Below are 23239 nucleotides of genomic sequence, written 5' to 3'. Positions count from 1 at the left end.
ATACCCCCAATAAGCAGGTTAGCGTCTTACATGACTGCAATACAAGGCCGCTATTGGGAAATGTGGAGCACATTGTAAAGCGCTTTGGGAAGTCATTGACTTGAAAAGCGCTAAATAAATGCAGATCATTTCATTTCATTTCATTGCCTAGGGAAATTTAATAGGACAACAACGCACAGAGAATCTGCACCTTGTAAAGAAATCACATTTAAGCAAGTTAAAAATATTTATTTTGGCAATATCATACCTTTTCTTACCAATCGGGACACGAACGTTCAGAAGATGAGGCGTCATTTTCGCCAAGTAAATATTTTCAAATTGCTTATCAGGGATTTCTATACAATGTGCAAATGCTTTGTGCTTTACTGTTCTATTACATTCCTCCCCAAAAGGATACAAAGTTGTTTTAATGACGTTTTCACGAGAAGCGTATGTGCGCTCCTGCTTGGGAGGGATATTTCACAGAGGGGGAACATGACACGACACCGGTAATTTGTAAAAACAAAAATAAATATATTAAAAAAAAACAGGGAGAATAGCACAGAGAAGAAAATCATATTCTGTAGATTACAAGATGCAAATAATGAAATATGAAGCTGAAAAGCAGAAAGCGGAGGTGACGATGAGTCTGAACAAAGCGTCGTAGAACCGTAAGTTGGGATCATCGGATTGTGACCATTACAGTGACGCCGAGAATGAAAATTTTATTTGATTTAATGATTTGGAGTGCAACTGATAGTTTGGTAAGCATCTTACTTATGCTAGAGCTATCTGAATACCTAGTAATATGGTACCTCGTAACTGAAATTAATTAAAAGGCATGTCAATCAGGTAATGCTCATATACCGTATTGTTGACAAATTAGGCCAACATAGCTTGTAAAATCAGATTAATAAGTGTGTTAGACTTACAGACTCTTCCAGAGAGTCAGCATCTTCAGATACTCTCACAATAGCGATCTCAGGAGGCCTGTACATAGGTTTGGCTTTGACAGGCGGAGGCGGCTCTTTGGTTTTGGGAATTTGGGGACTGCTGCCAGAACTGGCATTGCTGTTAAACAGTTGACCTATCAGACTCTTCTCGAAGAGTTCTCTGTTGGATGAGGGAAGTACTTCCAGACAGACCACAGGGGAGTGCATTGCCTGTCTGAATATTTCCTGGGCTCTGAGATAAGGAAATAGTGACAAATCCGCAAAAAACAAAAATACACAATGCATTATTAGAGATGAAAAGCATGATTAAATATACATGAAGACTTGTATAGAACATTGCAAAAAAATAAATAAATGGAAATTTCCCACAGACGGAATTTTTTTTAATCTTGTTGTTCATTAACTCATTTAGTGTCATAACGTATAAACCTAAAAATATGTTGTTTTTTTGTTTTTGTTTTTTATCAAAAAAAACTATTATTAAGTGTTTGGCGCAGCTTATCAGTAAGTATCGAACCTTTGGGAATGATTTCAGTATCACAAATAACAAATAAATGGCAGGAATTGCTTTAATAAGATTTTTTTCCATACATCGAGAAACCCCTTTCCTTCTAGGATTGCTTCTGTATCCAGCAATTAATGTGAGGCGAGTATAGACTTAAAAAAAAAATTGTGGTCAGAATGGCGAATATATTGTTAAGTACATATAGTTAACGCTTCAAGATGTATCTTTCTAAAGAGATGATGAAATCCCTTGGTCATTGTAGGGGCAGAATGTATTAAATTTCATGCATCGCCATGGTGACTGAAATCTTGTGATCATTTCACCAGAAAAATCGGGTGCTGAAAAGTTCTTTTAAAGTTCATGCATAAGTTCAATGTTCTTGCAATAAAATAACATGTTATTTTGCAAGCAAAGTGCCCATGTGTTCATGAAAGCAATTTTTAAATATTGTACAAAAAATGCAAAAACAAAAAACAAACAAACAAGTTCTGCTTGAAATGCCAAAAGCATTTTTTCTCAGATTTCTTTGGAACAAGTATTTTCAAGAAACTTGCAACATCCAACTTGTTTTCTAGACTGTAGACTTTCAAAATTGAGTTAAAAAGGCAAAAATTGGCAGCCACCAGCTCCTTCCATTAGAAACATCTGGCATTCAATAAATTAATGTTATACAATTACTTTACATCCCCAACTGCCATCAAGTTAGCTTAGTTGACACATATTTTTATTGACGTTATAAAAACTGTCAAACAGGAAGTCTCAAATGAATCCTGAACAAATCTTCCCTGAAAGTATTACAAATAAATGTGCAGAAACACAATGTGCTCTCCATGGGTTACCCCTCAAACATCTTGCCTTTCTGTGATCTTGCTTGATAAATTAGCCCTCTGACAAAATGGAGTAGACGTCAGTGGTTAAGAAAAATCGACTGCACCTAATATCAATCATATCTACCACGATTTCAAAAATTGATATGGAATAACACAAACAGTGGAGGAGCACTGTGTAATATTTGACCAATATTGTGTATTGCAACTGAAAAGATGCATGTTTGTATGAAAGTCCATTTATTTGTGCCTATTATTTAAATCAACAGTTTTTTTAATCAATAGGAGTGCTAAATAATTCACAATGTCCCTGTAGGTTACATTAAAAATTAATTTAACAATGATAATGAGTAATAATAATAATTGTTCAGTTAGTCTTTCTGGCTGCTAACTTAAAACAGTAATGAAAAAAAATTTTACAGGCCTTAAAAACAAACATAGCGGTACACTCACTGGCCAAAAGTTTTGTCCAAGAGGTCGGTGTTGTTTATCCTGACAATGCATTCTTCTTCCTGGAACAAACTTTCCTTACTGGAGCGACTTTCTTCCTCCACACCCCGGATATATAAACCAAGCGACCTGTGAAAAATATACATGTCAATGTATGTACTGTAATCCTTCGTTTAAATGCACTCTGCCGGCCCCCACTTGCATCAATAGTTAACTGTGGATAATGCGGCCAAAACATTTCAGTTCATTTTAAACAGGTGACAATGTCACACCTTAGCGGCGCTTCAGTGCATTTCCTTTTAGGTGGAACAGAATGACATACCTCTCGACAAAAGAACCATCTGCCGATACCAACTCGCAGCAATATGGGATTGGGAATAATGGATTGTGGCCTCACGAGTGCAATTTATTTGAGTTCACGGGCCGGAAAAAATTACACTCTGCCGGTCCCTTCTCGCAGCATATACGATCGAGATAATGGCTCACAGAATATTTTTCAACCTGCGATACACTAAAGCTGCTAAGTACAAAGTGCTAAGTAGCGAGGGATTATAGTATAGTTATAATTTACTTTACTCGATTAGATAGTAAATCATTCACATTGACGAATGAGATATCCGAGTCATGTGTTTCATCAGAAAAGATGGCTCTATTCAGTTGAAATGTATTCTTAAATTGAGAGCAAAAGCTTAAACTATAAGGTTTGACAATCAAATAAAAATGTAAATCAATAAAAGCATTTTTTGCTGTCCACACATTCTATTAAATTATGCATTTCCTCTATGTTTTTAAAAGGGACAGCACTATTTTTCCTTGTTAAAATGATGTTTCCTACAGTGGATGACAATAGAATAGGGCAAAACCAAAACGAAAACTAGAGATGACCCATTTGGGGGGGATCTAAGTTTGTGTGTGTCGTGCATAACTCACCTCCCACTAAGTGATGAGCAATATGGAACCACATGGATTCCAAGAGGACTGTCCCCACCCAAGATTTCCACTCTTCGGGTCAGGCTGCAAAAATTTGAGAGTGAAAAATACAAATTAATATTAATCTAATCAATTTTCTACAATTGGACAAAATAGAGGCCCCTTGCAACCACATGCCTCGGTTATCGCAGGTTTACTGATTTGAGTATTTTGAATTGAATTGTCCTTATCGTCATTGACAAACGTATCGTGCATTGTTTTCATTCATCAGACAGCACGCAGCAAATGCCATCTCTGGGGCAGGTTAGGAGGGCACTAAGTATTGAGTGACCGTGTATGCGACTGTGAGGCTGGTGGATGCTGTCAGTCCAACAGCGGGGTAGGCGCACAAGGCAAATGTCCACCCAAACGAAACAAACTGTAAATGTATAGCTACAACTACCTTTTAGCAGCTTCTGTCATTGGAAGTATATTCAGCAATTAAATCGGACTCAGAAGAAAGTTAGAAGAGCAAAAAGAAATGGTGATCACCGGCGGGTGCTTTGTGGATTGTTATCAGATTCCGAAAACAACTGAGGCAGCGTGAGGACCGAAGGCAGCGAGAGTGCAGGTCCCCATTACCAGCAATAACCAAGGGATTACTATATTGTAAAAATGACACTGTTCTTGGTTCAACTGCATCATATTAGCCTGGCTGATTTATTCCTTACACAAATGCATTCATTGTCTTCAAAGATGTGAAGTTAATCCATGACACAGGAAAACCTGTTCTTCAAATTTGCGATAATAAATTGAAGGTCGCCCTAACACCGCACTTGTTGATATTAGACACTAGTTTCTGATCTTTTTCTCTTTTGCTTGTCCAGTATAAATCAACAATCTCACATATGAATTCCATTTGTATTGCAACTGTGTTTAAATATAAGTGATTATTGAAGTTTTTGTTTGATTTGTTTATCTATAAAAGCACAGCCAATAATCCCTGACTGGCCTTCTCCCTCTGTGTTTGTTTTTTTAAAGAGTTTGCATTAACTTTCTTTTTTTTAGCTCTGTAGTTATAACCTCAATTATGTCTTGAATGCCATCTGCTCCTTTTGTCTCGCTCAATCTTAAAAGCCTTCACCCATCCAAAGCACCCAATGAACTAAGTAGTACATGAAAGGTACTCATTCTCATTATCTTTTGCCTATTTTCTACATAGCGTACAAAAATAAAGCTTGTGTCGTATGACCATCGTCGAAGAAAGTGAAGGTGAAAGAAGAAGGTGGAGACATTACCGGGTCTGGTGATAGAAGGAAAACTACAGGGTTTGCATTTTTTAAAGACTTTTATAGCCAATTGTCCAATTTCTCCAGTACCATTAAAAGTATGTATCCGGTGTGAATTAAGTATTTTGCAAAGCCACAAATCAGTGTCTGAAACTCATGACAAAAAGTTACCAGACACCAGGGCAGACAACACTGAAAAGTTGGCTGCCCGGCCATAAAGTTGCCTGCCCCATTTTTCACAACTTGAAACACAATAAAACGACTAATCGCAAAAAAATCAACCGTTGTTGCAAAGTATTAAGGATTGATAATCAGAATATGTAACATAACAACACTTTAAAGCTAAGTATATTATTATATCTACTTATAACATTCATTACATGTATATGACATTGATGTTTTCCATCTGCCATCAGTATGTACCTGTATTTACTCATCTTCGTTCATGCAATGTTTGCGTTGCGTCGTCTGCTACAAGCCACGAGAACTCCTCTTTCCGCAATGTTCTTAAGTAAGTTTACGTTTTGTAGCGTCATACATTTTGTTAGCTTCTTTTGAATCTTTCTTCTGGGGCTGAGGTTGTGGCTTGATTCCTAACCACTTATCCATTTTTCTTGCGTTCTCTGTGAGTCTACTTTGGAAAATGATATGCAAAGGCAATCTAATAACGCTTAGGAAAGTCCGGAAGCAGGAAATTGTTCAATGCAGGCTTCTGATTGGCTGCCGAGTATGCAAATTTCCAAACGTACCGAAATTCCGGAATTTCCAAACCGAACTAAGATTTCGAAATCGGAATAAAGCAATTGTTTGATTTGAAAAAAAAAAACTTTAGTTTTCTTTTTTTTCCTTGAAAAAGTTGTTGGCCACCCGGGCGGAGACATTTTGTAGGTTGTACGCCTGACGTAAAAGATGCACGCCCCGTGGGAAAAAATGCAATGCCTAATTGTAATTTTTTTTTTATACTTGTTGAGAAACATGGCGACAATATGAAGCATTTACAAGCATGTCACCCAATATTCAAGCCCTTTCAATTCTTAAAAATACAACACTAAGTTGTAAGCATTTTAACATGGGAAATCCCTGGAACCCCCTCGTCTCCTACACAAAATTGTAATTTATTTGGCACTGCAGAGAGACCCTGTTCAACTCTTTGATTAGGCTGAATAAATTAATATGTGGACTATACTCGTCGCTCGGCTCAATAATTTCACCGGTTTCATGACGTGCTCCAACTGTAAGGGTTAAGACAAGACATGTGAAGTGTCTGAGTCAGATTTCAGGCTAAAAAACCTTACAACACATTAACAGCGCGGACACATAATTCATAAAACATGTATTTGAGAGAACATAAATATTGGGAATTCAGGTTCTCAATCAAAACGAAATGATTCATTCATAAATTGTTACTGAATAGGGAAGCATTCAGTTGTGTTTATGCATTTCTGATTTGATTAACTGTATTTCCAGTCTATACGGCGCACCGGATTATAAAGTCACTTATAAAGGACTTATAAAGCGGAAGTGTTTTTTCTGCGATTTATAGTTCAGACATGCCCGTCCCCCGTGTTTTTGTTAGTGTAGCCTTAAAATGGTAATAGTAAGAAAAGGCCCGTTTCAAATACAGTCCAAACGCCAACCCAAACCCTCCAAAAGATGACAAAAAATGTATTTGTACTTGAGGAATGAGCAGCCTGAGAATAGCAAAGGTTCAAGTACTGGACAGCATCTTTAACAGTTTTAGGTTTTCCAATTAACTGATTATAATAAGAAATAATAGATTCTTCCAATTAATTGTTTGCTGAGGCCCTAAAATTTACTTTATACATTACTTTTTACCAAAACGTTGAACTAGCGGGTTCTATAGCCTAATTCCTATTTCAAAAACTAAAGTGACAAAATGAATAAGAAGGGTGAGGAAGAAACTGATAGAAAAACAGAAAAAAAGAAAGGGAAGAAAAAAAAAGCAAGAATGCCCTCTAAGCTAAATCAAGTGAATTGAAGGCAGCTCAGCAAAATAATTAGACCAAGTTAATGAATAGTATTAATATGAGTGAGTGAAGTAGAAAAGAGACTCCATCCACCCTGCCTCGCATCTCTTGTCGCTTTGGTTCAAACCTATGGCAAAAAGGGGGGAAAATGAATCAAGTACTTGGGGATCCATTTACATTTCCGTTTCAGTTCTTGGGATGTTTAACAAAAAAACTCAAGTGGTGTGAATAGATGGAGCAGTTGGCTGTAAAAAGAGGGATGGAACCAATGTAGAAAGAAAAGTTCAATAGACTTTATAGGCCACACAGAGACAGATGAATGGAGCAGGTGTTCTCCACCTGCCACTTCACCGATGCTTGATATGAATGACTGACAAAAGAGGGAATGAATTACCCCAAAAGGATGCATATTACAAAAAAAGGAATTTTCATCCTGGCATCTATTTTCAATAGGATTGAATGGATCCTCTTCTTTTTGCAGTGCCACATTTTTACGAGCCTATCTTCAAAGAGCAACGTACAAAAAAGGAGAGTGCAGTGAATGCAAAGAAGGAAAAATGTTAATAACATGCAAAATGATAATATATGCAAATACACAAAAAAGACAAAAAAAATTGAATAATTTACATTTAATATGAATATTCCGACTTCTCTACCTCATTGGCAGGCACATTACTGGATTCCCAGGTGTGCTCAAGCTTTTGGAGACATTTCAATGCATCTTTTGTCAAGTTAATGGGCAGATCCAACAGCTTATGTTGGGCTGTTAGTAATAGAGAGATAGGACACATTACCTGATAAATAATAACGCAAAAGCTTTCTTACATTAGACCCTTAAACGGGGTTTAACTTGGAGCTACCAATAAACTGGACACATTTAAGTATGTCCCTCTTCCTTTGTATGAAAAATTGACAAATGCTCAATCTTTGATGGAACCAACGATTGCCCTGAGCCTCAAGTCTGTGATAGTGAGGGGGGTATTAAAGTAATTTATCCTCCGTGATCTGCTCAAAAAACGTCACTATGACATAAAACTGAAAAATAGGCAATCAGAAAGCTCCAAGCGGCTCATGCAGACTTGGATAGCACAAATGGGTGTGTTAGTGTTTGTACTCTCAAACACTGCAACAAAAATACCAAATCAGTAGCCTCATGTGCTTTCTACCATTTACCCAGAAGGTATTTGGGTCATTTTTAATGTCAACATGGATGACAAAATGTAGTTAGCAGCAAATTAAATAATGAACCATCTATGGATTATGATTTGGCTGATTTAGTTAACTAATCTATTTAGCATTGAGTGTTTTGTCTGTGACTACTGTAAATTCAAAGTATAGCCAGGATGTTTATGGATTTAAACTAAAAATGTTACCAAATTGCCAGAAAATTATGCTTATTTAAAGACATGTTTTTCTTATTTTTATATTTAGAATTCTTTTTTTCAACTAATGTAGGAGCTCTTACTAATCAAAGATCAGCAACATCAGTCATTTCTAGGTCGAATCTTAATAATCACACAAAATCCTTTCCAATAACCAGATTATTCTCATTTTAATTGAGATTTTACTTTTTTTCAAGGTCCATACACCTTTTTTGTGGCCAAGACTAATTACTTAGCTTTTATGACAATAATTCGTCAATGTGGTTCTAAATCAGGAGGGCCTACACTTTTCAATTCGCGAGCTCTGTTAAAATTTTCAATGCTTTTTCCACTTTTTGTTGTAAGGTAAAATAAGTCGTGTAGGTTGTATTGACATTTGTTTTCATTTATTCATTGAAAAAAAATCAGGGAGCTATTTATGTACCTTTATACGAATTGCTGCTAAGCATTATTTTATTTCCTGCAACTGTAGAGTATTAGTGTTAGTTGTGTTGTCTTATTAATTCAAAGGGATTCAGACAGCTCTGAAATTTTAGTTGAATTTTAACAAATATTCCTTGTTTCTTTTTGCATTATTAAAAATGTCTTATTCCAATTTTTAAACTTTTACAGCAAATGAATATCGGCTCCAAATATCGATTATCCGCCTCATCTCAATACTTATAATTGGTATTGTCCCTGAAAAACCTATATCGGTCAATTCCTAGTCCGTACAATGTCACCAATCACTAAAATAAGTCATGCCACATATCATCGGAAAGCCTAAACTCTTGGGATTCAAAATATGATGACCATTTCAAAATATACCCATCAGAAAAATCCACAATCAGTCTGAAACAAGATAAACAGACTTGTAAAATTATTCACAATAAGGTTGGTACCTTCTCCCTTTTTGATTAACACCTTTTCTGAACAACAACAGGCTTTTTTTTTACACTTCACAGCTAGCATTATCCTATACAAGCATGTTTGATAAAACGGATATTGCCTCCAATAGGTCCAGATATCTTTAGCCAGGAGTAACCAAAGTCAATGATAATTTTCACATTGATTAGCCAATTAAAATATTAACATAATTTTATTCAACTTTCCAGGGCTGTATTTAAATCAGACCCAAAAATAACGTGTGCAAGGCAATCCGTGATTCACTTTTACGCACCAATCTTACACACGAGTGTGCACAATTATTGATACGAATTCTAAAGGCGAATTCAAACATTTACAACTGTTTTACAATGTCTAAAAAAATGGCCGAAGTAAAATAAAAAATTTGCAAACGTTTTCGTGTAATAAAATATTCGTCTCCAAATGGCCACTTTTGGAAAGGCCTAAACCTTCCCTTAGAAAACTGTGCAAAATACAATGTTTATGTTTTGGTTTTTCAGATTGTGATCAATTTTGACAAGGTAGCAGGTAAGGCTTGTCTCGCCTGTTTTCTAGTTAAGGTGAACATGCTACACTCATCTGCAGGCTTTTAATAGCTAAAAAAAATCAGGTGAGAGTAAAAACCTTCTATTTCTCTGTGTTCTAACTCAGATTACTCAATGTTAGTAGCACTTGCAGAGATTGTCTCAGTTATGGACAAAACTTCAGTGTATTACATTTCAAAAGAGACCAAAACCGTTCATTTTCTCTAAATGGTTCAAGGACAGCAGTCAATTTACTTTGGGTATGTCTTGGATAGAGATTTAAGCAACTTGTACAGGAATGTTAAGGGGTTAAAATGCAAGCATTTCCATGGATTTGAAGCACCCTTACAAACTCTGTATTTTACTACATTTTAAATGGAATTTCAGGTAAAATAACATAATAACACTGAGGATAAGCAGAGAATGGATGGATGGAATAAAATAACAAAACAAACCTTAAAATGGCTAGATGATAAAATACCAAATAGCCAAAATTAATGAAATGTGCAAAAATATTTGACATTTAAAAAAAATAGAATGCTATAGAATTTCTATATTGTCAATTCCCCCCAAAAAGTTAAAACGACAGTAATATCCAAACACTAACATCAGTTTTACTAAAGTAAAATAGATTGAAGCACAGTAAAATCATAAAATAAAATAATCCTTGCAACTAAAAAAATCTTTGGAATCTTAATTGAACAATATTTTTTGTGGGGAGCTGTGGGAATCTTTTTTTTTGTTCCCACCGCAAAAACTCCACAAATGGCTGGATCACTTTTTCCAAAGATTGACAGATGTGATAACCTATAAAATCTAAAAATTCAGTTTAAATTGAGTTTTTATAATGCACTCCAGACCTTCACCTCCTGTTTTTTCCAAGAGCAGCTCCAGGGCAAGATATATGTGGCACTTTCAAAGCCATTCAAAAAAACAATTTGCAGTAAATCTCATCCTCTAGATGAAAATGACGGTTTTATTCAAATGTAACGTCACTATCTTCTAGGTTCTGCGATTGAAATTATGATAGGCTATTACTGTACTTACAGTAGGTGATGCAAAGATATGCAAACATGTATTCTGGCGACGTCAACACCAATGATTCAAACACGAACACATAACCATTGATTTAAAAACATTTTACGGCTCTAATATTTATAGCCATAGTCCGGGTTCATAGTTTCTGAATTTTTACAATTTCAAGGCTCGTTTCACTGACAAGCACAGAAACCACTAAATCATTTAAATTGTACTTCATGCTGAGATTTGTCTTGTTGAGAGTGTGTGTCTGAGTGTGCGTAATATTTTTAAATTAGCATACCAATTCCTGACTGAATCAGATGACTACAACTGCAGAGAAGTTTATAAATATCGAATAAACCAAAAAAAACAGACATCCTCAGTAGGATGAAGGGATGGACAGGGTATTTTTTACTAATGTCTGCAAAGCAACTTTACACATTTGATTACTAATGAGGGCTTCTCAATTTTGTGTTTGGAGCCGGTAATACTGAATGCCTCTTGTGGTAAATTTTCCATCTGTGTGTGCCTGGTTGTGTCTGCATATGACCTTGTTTTGCTCTTTTGTAGTGGGCTAATGATGGTGAGGCTACTAACTGTTGGTTTGAAGGCCTTGATCTACATTTAATGATGAATGAACATAGCTAAATAGGACACAAAATCATAAATATGTACACCGACAAATAGGCAAACCTATATGCGACCCATGCACTATAAATTACTTTATTGCAAAAGTGATCCTAGAATGGAAGTTGATTTTCTTTTTACAAAAAATACCGGACCAGTTTGTTTGCTTGAAATTCAACGATGCACTCAGAATAGACTGTGTGTAAAAGTACTGACCTTTCTTTCAAAGCATATGTGACTTGGGGTCTCGCAACTGCTGGACTAGGGGCCTATTGAAAGAGGAACACAAACGCAATTTACCAAAATGTCAAATAATCAAAAACCACATATGGAATTACTGACAATGCATATCACCTAAACCACATAAATAACAAATATTTGTACATTACAATTATGTAAAATAGATTGTATCCATTACAGAGTTTCCTACTTGTAGAAACGATGTGTTGCCCACAAAGTGGTGCAATAATACAGACAACACAAAGTTGTGAATGAACACTCACAACTTTATTAACATCAGCAATAGTGGTCTTTTGCAGAGGATACATAATATGTGTAAACAGTGCTACATTTCTATTGAGAGAGGAACACAAACACAATAAAGCAAAATGTCAAACAATCAAAAACACATATTAAATAACTGACAATGCATACTATATAAAGAACATATATTAAAAAATATTTGGACATTGAAATAATGTAAAATACGTTTTATCCATTGCAGTGTTTCCTGCTTGTAAAAAGAATACCATGCCCAGAAGGTGACAGACACACAGGGAGAAGACTCATAACTTAGAAGACATCGGCAATTGTTTTAAGTTAAGTCCGACTACAAATTTATACAATTTATGATTTCTTTCTTATGATTTGCCTCAACTTGCACATTTCCCTAAGATTGTTTAATCGAGTTAAAATCCAAATGGACAGAGACCCTGGGCTACTTTGCGCTTTGGTTATCGCTAATTCACTGCTTGGCGGATTTTGAATTGAATTTAATTGTATTTATTGTCATTTATACCAACGAATCGTGCAGTGTGTTCTGAGCAGAGATCACACAGCAAATCTTATTACAAGGGCAGGTTAGGGAAAGCTTTGTGTGTTGGGTGGACGTGACTGTCGGTGTGCATGACTGTGATAGGCTTGTGTAAGCTGTAAGTCACACAGTTGGGCGGGCACACATGTGTCCTACCAAAACAAACTGGGATGCATGGCAACAGCTACCTTTTAGCGGCATGTTGCATTAAATCGAACTCTGTCGAAAGTCAGAAGAGCAAAGGAATGGTGATCACCAGTGGGTACTTAATGGATTGTTATAGGGTCTGGTTGGCGACTAAAGCGGCTTTTACGAAAGTGCGACGCTAATTTACGTATAGACAGGTGTCCCATTGACAGCAATAACTGAGGGATTACTTTTTTCACGCAAAAATAAGACATCGGACTGATGCCAAAAATGAATAGTTAAAAGAGCCCAGGACTCCATAGTTGCATTGACAATGATTGACAGATTACATCACTCTTACATATGCTCTGGCTTTAGTGACTTGAGAAACAATTAGCCCGGCCAAGATGCAGACGCTGTCATATTAGAATAATTACTGTCAGAGTGGCAGGTAACATTCATTATCCTAACACCTTCATCATATTAGCAACAGCTGAAATGCTGCATTAATTGGAAAGTCTATCAGTCCGTAATTGTATGTCGCATTAAAACGAGAGATTGCTCTCAGAAGTAATTACCAAGGGTCCACCAAACAGTAATTTTTAAAATGTCAATGAACAGGAGTGCCACATGATTTGTATTAATCTCATAAAATCATAAATGTGTACCACACAAAACACTACACATTTAGGAATAAATGAAAAGGAACACATTGTGTTGCAATTCACATACTTGAACCAGCCAACCGGAATGGCACTTAAAGTACTGAATAATATGACAAAAATGTTGTTAACCATGAATTGCTTGAGATGATTTATTTTCAGTAGCAACCATAATTTAAAAGATCTAGAACGATGTCTGACTCCCGTGATAGATACAGTTATCAAAAAACGCATGGCTAATGTATTGCAATTTGCAAGCATTTTTTCCTTTTTAAATCCCACAGGAAAAATGCACCCTGCACCCCCGCTCCCCTAAAAAATGTGTAAGCTATGTTAGTTACATTTCATTGCCCTGAAGATCTGAAAGCTTTGAGGATGACCACAGACTGATATACCCAGTAGTATTCTGAGCAAGAGCAAATAATCGCAGTCTGATTAACACATTGTAAACTAGCCTGCCACTGGGCCACACACTTAGCGAAAGAGTTCTAAAAGCAAGCGGGATTAGAGGTAAGATCGAGCCTAAAAATTCCAACACGACTCGCTGGTATAAAAGCCCGAACCAGCTCAAACCCATCAGATTAACTTGATTTGAAGGCCCGAACCTGAAGTAAACCCGAAGCTTAAGTACGTTCAGCACCTAAGTGCCGAGGTGCAGTTCCGGGTTAACTCTGAGCTTGATCACTAAAATCAAGTGCGTGTCTATGTAAAAGTACTTTTACTTTAAAATAATATTACTCGAGTGAAAAGTAGTCGTCCAAAATTACTTGAGTAAAGTAAGTGCATGCTGTGCAGATCCTTCGGCAAAAGAGAAGCACGGCCCGGCATGACTTGATGATTCATATTTCATGCCCAGGCCCAAGATCTTACCTCTAACCAGGATTGTATCTATCCTTGGTAAATCTTGGTTTTTAGTTTACTAGCTTTTTTTCCTGAAAGATTCCACAGGATGGCATTGAACTGTCAGCTTGAAGCTCTTGTTTCTTATAGTATGAGTCTTCTTTACATACTGGGAAAAAATATAACTTCTACATGATGAGCAAAGCTACAACATATACATAATGTGCAAATCAAGAGACAAGAGACTCTTGTTTTTATCTTTCCTTAGGGAGACTTTGGCAGCAGAGCAAGAATTGATGCAGGCCATCCAGCAACATCCCTGAGCTGAGGCTGTTCTATAAGAGGGGATAAGCTAAAATCCATTTGGGTCCTCGCGCGAGCCGAGCACCCTCCCCTTGCTTAGTTCTCTCTTTTACAGTCATCAAGGTTATTGTGCTTCCCAGCACACTGAATGCCCCGCTATGATGCAGAAATCCATTTCCCCTCACTAACCACACGTGAAAATTCCTGAATCAAGAATGACAGATTTTTTTGGGTTTGTGGCCTAAAGAAATTTGTGTAGGCATTATACGACGAGGTGCTTGCCTGACAGTTAACACGGTTTGGATCCTCTACTAAGATTTGACCAAAGACGGAATGGTTCAATATACGCACTTAACACAAAATGCGATATGTCAATCTTATGGTTAAATAATTAGAATTGAATATCATTTTGACAGATGCCAGTGTGAGTTGCAGAAAAGACACAAATAAGGCATTTGCTGCATCCATGTGAGATTAAAATCCTCAGAACACAGAATAGTGGCGTCCCCATGAATCCTAAATACCTTTACAAAAGCTTTTGACTTTTCAATATGTTTAATCCAAAAGCTACCCAAACCTCTTATCAATTTCAATGTTGATTCATTGTTACAGCCATACAGATTGCTGACAGTCTGTAAAATTTGACACCTCTGTAGTTACCTGTAGCCCAATTTCGTTGTCACAATATGTTAACCCATTTTGTAACAATATTCTATTCTTTAGGAAGTTAGCAACATTTTTGAGTAGTTACAAGCATGACACTTTAAATTCAAGCACTTTTAAATCCTTGAAATCACAACCTTAATATTCTAGCATTTTCAAGGTTTTCAAGTACCCATATGAACCCTGTAGTTTTTTAAGCTAAAAATATTTTTGTGCCAAGGACAACTGTGTCGTACCATCACAGGGGGCGAAGCTTCATGGCGGGAAGAATCAAGCTCTCCTGACTGAACACCAAGAGCGGAATCACTGCTGCTTCTCACAAGCAAAGGGGTGTCTGTTAAAAAAAAAAAAAAAAGGAAATATGTTACAAGAGTCTCCGGATTTTTCAAGAATTTGGACACTTCAGAATAAATGTTTTGATAAATAATGAAAGTTTTTAGTCCGATTTAAACATTGGTCACAGTACGACAATGTGACCTGACTTCCCCAAAAAATAATCATTTGTGTAATAAAGGCTAATGCACATAATTGTTAACCAATACCTAAACCAGAAAGCTAATTGTTGCAATAAGGCAAGCCTGCTATGTGTACCATAAAAAATTGCATTGTCATGAAATCTCTGTAAATTCCATTAAAAACTGTGTAATCAGCAAACATTACAAAAATGAAATACACTACATGGTTTTATTATTGTAATCAATATAACAGTGGCTGAAAGTAGATACAAACTTTGGGACATTCTGGATAGGAAAAGTGCCAGCTTTCAAAAAGCATAAGTTGGCACATAAATCACATTTAGGACGGTTAAATTATAGCAGTGACTAAATAAATATCCTCTAGATACATTGTAGCAGAAAAAAAATGAGTAGGCTCTGGAAATTGTTTGTTAACAATTGATTCAAATTGTACTCAACAAACAAAAAGGATCATTTTTTTTCATACTATGCCTCATCTTTCTTGTACTCAGTGCTCTAAATGGTTGGTGAGACTTGCAAATATTTAAAGGCATACCGGTAACGTAAGATTGTGTCTCCTGCAGCACATTTCATCAGGGAGCTGCATAAAATAATCATTAAATAGAAGGGGACGAATGAAACACTCCTCCTGTTGAACATTACTACCAGAGCCTGGCAAAATAAGAGTAGAAATAGATATTCTATTTTACAATCTGTGCACATGTTGAGTTCTTTATCATGATCAATGTATATAGTGTATCTGTAATAAGACAGAGGTTGTATGAGCTTGGTGGTTCCATTGGGAATTGGATGGGAAAGGTTCAGATGAAGGGCCCCTGTATGAGTGAACAAATGACAAATGATATTTGTAGGGTCATGTATTGATCGTGACAAAAAGGACCCTTGGTGCTCTTAAGACTGTCTGGGGGTAAGGATTACATCAATGCCATAATCAATGCATCTTGGGACTGAATGGCAATGAAAGACATATAATGGAGGAGGACAAAAGAGGCATAAAACTCAGCTCAAGTTGGCTGCAGCCAGACAGGGAATTGGAATAAAAGCATAGCTAATTTGATAAGACATCTAGTGTCATAAAAACAAATAGGTAGCAAACAAGGAATAAAACGTCATATGCAATTATGTTCTGGGACTTTCTAAGATGTTTTATTTTGTCATAGAAAACAACAAAAACACTAAAAATTAACAACTAAAAAACAGAACATTTTAAGGAGACAAGAAGGTGTGAAAGTGTCTTGAAGAAAAAGGTTGCACTATATTATGAGGAGTAGAAAGAGGCCTAACGCTGACCTTCTCACACTGACAGTAATAGTCTCCAGAGCGCTGTTACCTCTAATCTTCCATGACAACCACACATTACCTCTAATCTCTCCTGCCAGGCAACTATACTGAAACAGACTAAACTTCCTGTCTTAACAGTGTCTGGATCGAACAGCTGGACTCTCTCTGTAACTGAGGCAAGTTGAGCATCCTCAAATACCACAGTTCTTAGAGAAGCTTCAGAGGAATTTGATAATGGGGAAAAGCAACATGTTAAAGGTATACCATTTAGCTGTCATCAAAAGTTTGACTTGGAAAACTGGTAACTGATCTCAATTTGAAAACTAAACCTGGATTGACACATTAGGACAGGGAACGGGAATCTTTTTGACCCACAATGAAAATAATAAAAATGCCACAGCCTGTGTACCATATCAATATAAAAATACAGAGCTCTCTCATTTTTTGCATAGGGATCAAAACTACCTGCGAAAAGTAAAGCTACACAAAGTAGTGACACTTTTTTTCATTTTCATTAAAACCGACTTACCGACAGAAAAAGACAGAGAAAGAGACAGAGACAGAGAGACAGAGAGAACAAATCGAAAACGCGTTAGATTTTAAAGGTAAACAGTATTTTAAATAAGTCGATGCTTTATTTACTTGGGGGGGGCATACTTTCATTAAAGCAGACTTACCGACTAAGAGAGAACAAATAGAAAAAGGTTAGATTTTAAAGTCAAGTCATATTTATTTGTATAACCCTTTATTACAAAAAGAGCACATGTTTTTGTCCTAAAAAAATGTTTTTCAAAACAAGGTGTGAGCAAAGTTCTTATGGAAAACTGTCACAAAATACTAAAACGAGAAGGATACCGACTTATTTACCTTTGGGCGAAATAGAGAAGGAAATGTGTGTGCTATATATGCGTAGCTCTGCCAATCCCTACCACTCACCCAATAAAATTGCTCTTGATGATTTGCTGGCGTTTTTGGTGTTTACAGTTTGTTCTGTGGCTTTTCATCAGTGACTCAATGGTCAACATACATTGTTTACTTAGTTTCCATAGGAAGGATACCGCAGCAAAGTACAGCCAAAACAGGTTATATTGATGTTACACAGTGACTGTAATCTGTAGTTAAGACTGTGCCCTATATATACACTGTATTGAACATTTGCAATCTTAGCATTGCTTTGGCTTCGTGCGTACTAAAAACGGCTTTGCACTTTTCAAAATTGGAATTACACATCTGCACGAGTTAAATTTAATATCCGGGCTAGATGTGTTCATGAAAATAGCCATACCTGTACGCGAGCCAAACATACTCATGAAAAAAGCTATACCTGGCTTGTGAGCTATAGGTTCCCGAACCCTGTATTTGGATGAAAAGTATTGAATGTTTTTGCCATGATTGATGAATCAGACAATTCACCTTAAGACTGTAGAATAAAACTATAACAATTTCAAAACCTATGCGCACTATATTACAACAAAAATGCTTCAAGTCCAGTTCACCATATTTAAGATTTGGAGAGATTTTTACTGATAATGTGGAAGTACTCTAATCTTAATCAGAGTAACATAAAGATAAAGTAAAAATGGAGTACAATAATATCATCTGAAAGGGATAGTTTTGAAAGTTTAAAAATTCAAATTCAATTATTTTTTAATATGGCCAGCAAAACACAACTGTCAAAAATATAATGAAAATATATCATCACACTAGTAACAAAAGTGAAAGTCCCTTTTTGGGGCCAAATTGAGATATTTCCCTGTATCAGGTTCTTATAAAAAGCTGCTTTATCTGCACAAGTTCCAAAGTTTGTCAAGCAATTTCTTCATTCTTCCCATTAGTTTACTTCATAAATTGCAATTTTGTCAAAGAATACTCATTTTATCTCATAGACAAGAAAGTAAACCCTTACCAATTCTACTGCACTTTCTTTTTTCCCCCCCACAGCTAACAGCAGATTGATAATTAATCCAATAGCATTTGGAGTATTGTAATTGTTTAATCTACATTTACAATTTCACTGAAAAAATACCAATGTTCTTTTGTGTTTGTTTGATTTTTTCTATGGTACTTCATATTCATTCGGGTCAAGGTAACACACAATAGTCCAATCAAGGCTCCTGGACTAGTTAGTAGGATTTTTTTGTGCTTTGTTTAATTCAGAAAAGAGTTTTGGCTGGAATGTATACAACTTTCAATTAAAATCCTCAAGTATTTGACTTTAGGTAGGCCCATTGGAGAGTGAAAACAGTTTGAATACCTTGCGTTACGCTTAAATAAATGCGAATGATAAATTCTTATTTTCTTATGGGTATTCTCACCCCAAAAAACTCACTTGACTTGAGGGCTGATGAAGTGACTTCTATCTCTCCTCCCGTGATGGGCTGGAAGACAGACAGCTCAGCCTGGTAACAATCATGGCTGGGTGCAGGGCTTGTGTTGGCTGCATCTCTCTCCTGGGCTTCCTGTTCCTCATACACAGCCATCAACTGAATGAAAAAAAATAAAAATAAAAATAAATAAAACATTATTTTTTCAAGTTATGAATTGTGAAAAGAAAATATTGTGTGTATGGGGTTTTTCATAAGATAAAGCATGTGAATTGACCAAATAAGTACAACTCTCACATGGTTTTATATGACCAAGTGCTACGCATGTTGGCAAAGCGCTAGAAGGGAAGAGCCAAACATTGTCTCCTGTTGACATTACCTTGTGGATGAGGACACTATAAAGGACGTCCAAGGAGCCCAGCATTCCAATGAGAGTGTGTGTAAGAACTACTTAACAACTGTCTCCATCTGTGTCTCTCCTCTTTCTGTGTGTAAAATCCAGCTCCCACTCGCCTTGTTATATAGTGGAATCCCCATCTATTGAACATAGCACTGAGTCTGCGTTTAGCTTAACATGGGACGGGGCTGGTCAACGCCGGGTTCTAGGGGCCTCCACACAAAAGCTGAATAGAGCTGTGTTTGTGTACATACGTGGCTCTGGGTGTTTGTGCCATATACATCATGGTGACAAACAAAGAAAGCAGAGATTGCCAGTAAAGCCAGAGCATTCGCTTTGCTAGTACAGACAGATGAGGGTCACTGCACTGCGACGTATGTCCCTTATGTATGAAATACCACAATTTCTAATGGTACACAACTAAAGGAAAACAAAAAGAAAATATCATTTGGATGATAGCCATGCTTGAAATATTCAGAAAACAGGAAAAGGTCTGTAGGCTATGATCAGATGCTAGATTTTTGTTACGTAAAAACCAAATTACATGATCTGACCAGTAAACTTAATAGTAATTTAAAATAAACTATGAAGACTGAAATACAATTGTTCTTTAGGAATAAGCCGTGCTCAACTCTTAAGATCTAGCAATTGTTCAACCTTGGTTTTATCAGACTGACACGTTGTTTAACGATAGAAAACCACTGTTAAAACTAATTAAAATTATCTTAAAGTTCCTGCACCCTCTGTTGTTATTACAGTTTAATCGGAAGTGGGACTGTTTAGCAACTACAATGACTATGACTCTAATAAATCAATCATCCCAGCATATATTTCTCATAATCTCTATTTAAAACCACTTTTATTCAACTTCTGTCAAACACAGAATTGTGCATTTCTAGACAATAAGTCTTCTAAACTTCTAAACCAGAAGAGCACATGACGGTGACATGTAGCATTACATGAGCCAGCTTATATATTGTCAATGCAACTATGTTTTAAAACATGGTATTATTTTTTCCCATCCATTTTTAAAAACAATAATATGACTGTTACTACAGTAGTGTGTTTTTTATAGATAGCCTAATCAAAATATTTTGGTATATTGTATTGGGTACATATACTGTACATATTTATCATATTGTAATGTTTAGATGAACTATCTCAATTACTTTCAGTGAACAAAGAAAGTATACTCAAGTAGCATGTTACACAATCTTGTATCTAAATCCTAAGCTAATAACAGCAAACGTTAAAATAATAATAAATAATAATAATAATAATTTCCTTGTATTGTCATTCTGTGTAACAATGTACACAGAACGAAATGTCGATTGCACCTGACCCGTTGTAGCGAGCCGATGCAGCCGCAGCCAACAGAGGGCGCCGCCGACCACTTTTTAAGTCTTAGGAATGACTCGGCCGGGGCGCGAACCACCGACCTCCCAGTCTCAAAGCGGGCGCCTTACCATCTAGGTGGGCTGGGACTTACTTTTGTAGAATAAGTTTCACAATTTCTGATACTTCAAGCATATGTAGACCTTTTATTGCCACTGTGTACAATCTGCGGCACAGCGGCTGAGTTGTTAGCGCATCGGCGGCACAGTTCTGAGGTCATGAGATCGAATGCTCCTGTGTGGAGTTTGCATGTTCTCCCTGTGCTTGCGTGGCTTTCCTCCAGGCACTCTGGTTTTCTCCCACTTTCCAAAAACATGCATGTCAGGTGAATTGGCCGGCCCAAATTGTCCCTAGGAGTGAATCAGCGAGTGAGTTGTCTGTCTCTGTGTGCCCTGCGACTGTCTGATAACCATTTCAGGGTGTCCCCTGCCAACTGCCTGAGGATGGCAGGGATCGGCTCCAGCATCTCCACGACTCTACTTAGGAAAAGCGGTGCAGATAATTGATAGATGTATTAAATCTATCCCCGCATAGGTGTTGAGTAGAAAGGACAGTATTAGGTTGGTTACGTTTTCAGTTGCAGGAAGTTTTTCTCATTAGAATATACAACTGGGAAACACTGCCTCTATTTTTTGTACATGGCCCATAAAGTCCATAATAGATAACTAATCCTTGCACTAGTACACATTTTATAATGCCATGTTTAGGTGTAGCATGCACCTGTCCCGTAGGGGGCGATGATGCTTCATATGACAACACCATAAAAACTGGTGCCAGCTGCCGTTAATCACTAGCGAAGAAGAAATGCAATGGCAAGGCCGAGCCACCAGAGAGCAGTCTCGACGTCATTTAAAGCAGACTTAAAAAATATAGGATATTTTTCAAGCATTAACAGTACTTTAACCAAAATGTAAGCACTTTTCAATCCTTGAAAACACAACATTTCTAGGATTTTAAGCACACGTCTACTGGTCAGATCCCTGTATTGTAAAATAATACTGGTAATCTTGGAGTGCGTGTACTAACGTGTGTGTGTTTCAACATTTACAAAAAAAAAAAACTATTTCCTAGTATATGTAATCCACAAAAGGCCATATGGAACAGCACTATGGAGAATCATGTAGTCCAGATGGACACCTTCTGCGCAGGCTAATGTGGCTGATCTAAACATTCAACAGAAGGCATCTCAGGGCACTTTCACACTCGCAAAATCTAGTCAGTACCCCCACTTGGTCTGATCCCCTTGTAACCAGAGCAAATTATCTGCTGGGCAGAGCAGATTAATCAATACTGTGTGTATCTTAACGGGCTTTTCATTTTATTCAATTTAGCTTTACCACAAAGGTTTAGTCTAGATCACCCAATCCTATTCAAAACCATTCTACACAGCTTTGGGTTTTTCTGTTCTCTCTTTCTTGCTAGCTTCTTATCTATTTCAATTACCTCACTGCACAACAATGTATGTCTGAGTAGTTTTTGAAGTTGGAATTGCTTTCTGTCAGGTGTCACTGATTAGAACACCCTCCACCCTGAACATTGATGACATGCGGTAGGTTTTATGTTTCTTTGTTTTTTTTTGTGTGTGGGTTTGTTTTTTCAGTGCAAATGAAGATACTTTATTCGCACTGCATCAGATATGCGTGCACTAGACTCGTCTCTGCGCTTAGCAGAATTGGAATGCTAGAGATGAGATTTGCATGAGTGGAATTTTATCTCTGAGCCATATGTACTCATGAAAAAAAGTTATATATGGCTCGCGAGCCATATGTTCCTGACTGCTGCAGTAGATCTTCAAAGATTAAAACACACCAGGATGAACAATACAGCTTCTATCAGGCAGGTCATATAACTACTTAAAAAAATAAACAAATGCATAATAGAGCAGTGACGTCATTTCTTAAGAAATGTCAGTAATATGTGGATATGCAATAAATAATTAACTATGAAGTTGACAACCATTTTTGGAATAAATTAATAGTTTGGATACTTTTTGGATTATGAATAATGAAAAAGGTTTGGCATTTTTTTTTACTGTCCTCCATGACAGCAGCCTCTGTATTTCATTCAGAAATGTAAATTATTGTTCAGCCCAGACGTGTGTGTTTATGTAAAAGGGGTAAAAACTAATGTTCATCTTCAAACAAACGTGCTATTTTAAGGCTCTCATTCTGATGGAAGAAGCTTTCGACCTGACGGCAGAAATATAATTTTACTAAGGGAAAACATAATTGCCATTGTTTTGCACTCAACTCCTGAATCATTTCGGCATTTGGCCATGTTTTGGTCTTCTCCCCAGGTCCTCTACTGCCACCTTGTCTCCTACTTCACTCACCGTCTCTTTCACCCTATCTTCTAATGAATTCAATCATGTTTAAGTCACATCTTGGTGTGACCAGTCCTG

General features: G+C 36.7%; 1 protein-coding gene across 1 annotated transcript in view; it reads right to left on the bottom strand.

Annotated features, from left to right (window-relative positions):
- Positions 1-23239, bottom strand: part of LOC148353277 (partitioning defective 3 homolog B-like) — a 246345-nt gene that overhangs the window by 189062 nt on the left and 34044 nt on the right. Inside the window, exons 4-9 of the mRNA XM_088352348.1 lie at positions 19052-19205; positions 15202-15299; positions 11555-11607; positions 3645-3728; positions 2718-2843; positions 912-1164 (exon numbers count right to left, since the gene is read on the bottom strand). Of these exons, the coding sequence (XP_088208474.1) occupies positions 912-1164; positions 2718-2843; positions 3645-3728; positions 11555-11607; positions 15202-15299; positions 19052-19205 (768 nt within the window). The remainder of the gene's footprint in view (positions 1-911; positions 1165-2717; positions 2844-3644; positions 3729-11554; positions 11608-15201; positions 15300-19051; positions 19206-23239) is intronic.

The sequence above is a fragment of the Urocampus carinirostris genome, chromosome 14 (assembly GCF_059441175.1).
Source record: "Urocampus carinirostris isolate Australia breed hairy pipefish chromosome 14, RoL_Ucar_1.0, whole genome shotgun sequence".
NCBI lineage: Eukaryota > Metazoa > Chordata > Actinopteri > Syngnathiformes > Syngnathidae > Urocampus > Urocampus carinirostris.
This window is presented reverse-complemented; position numbering and strand designations above follow the sequence as displayed.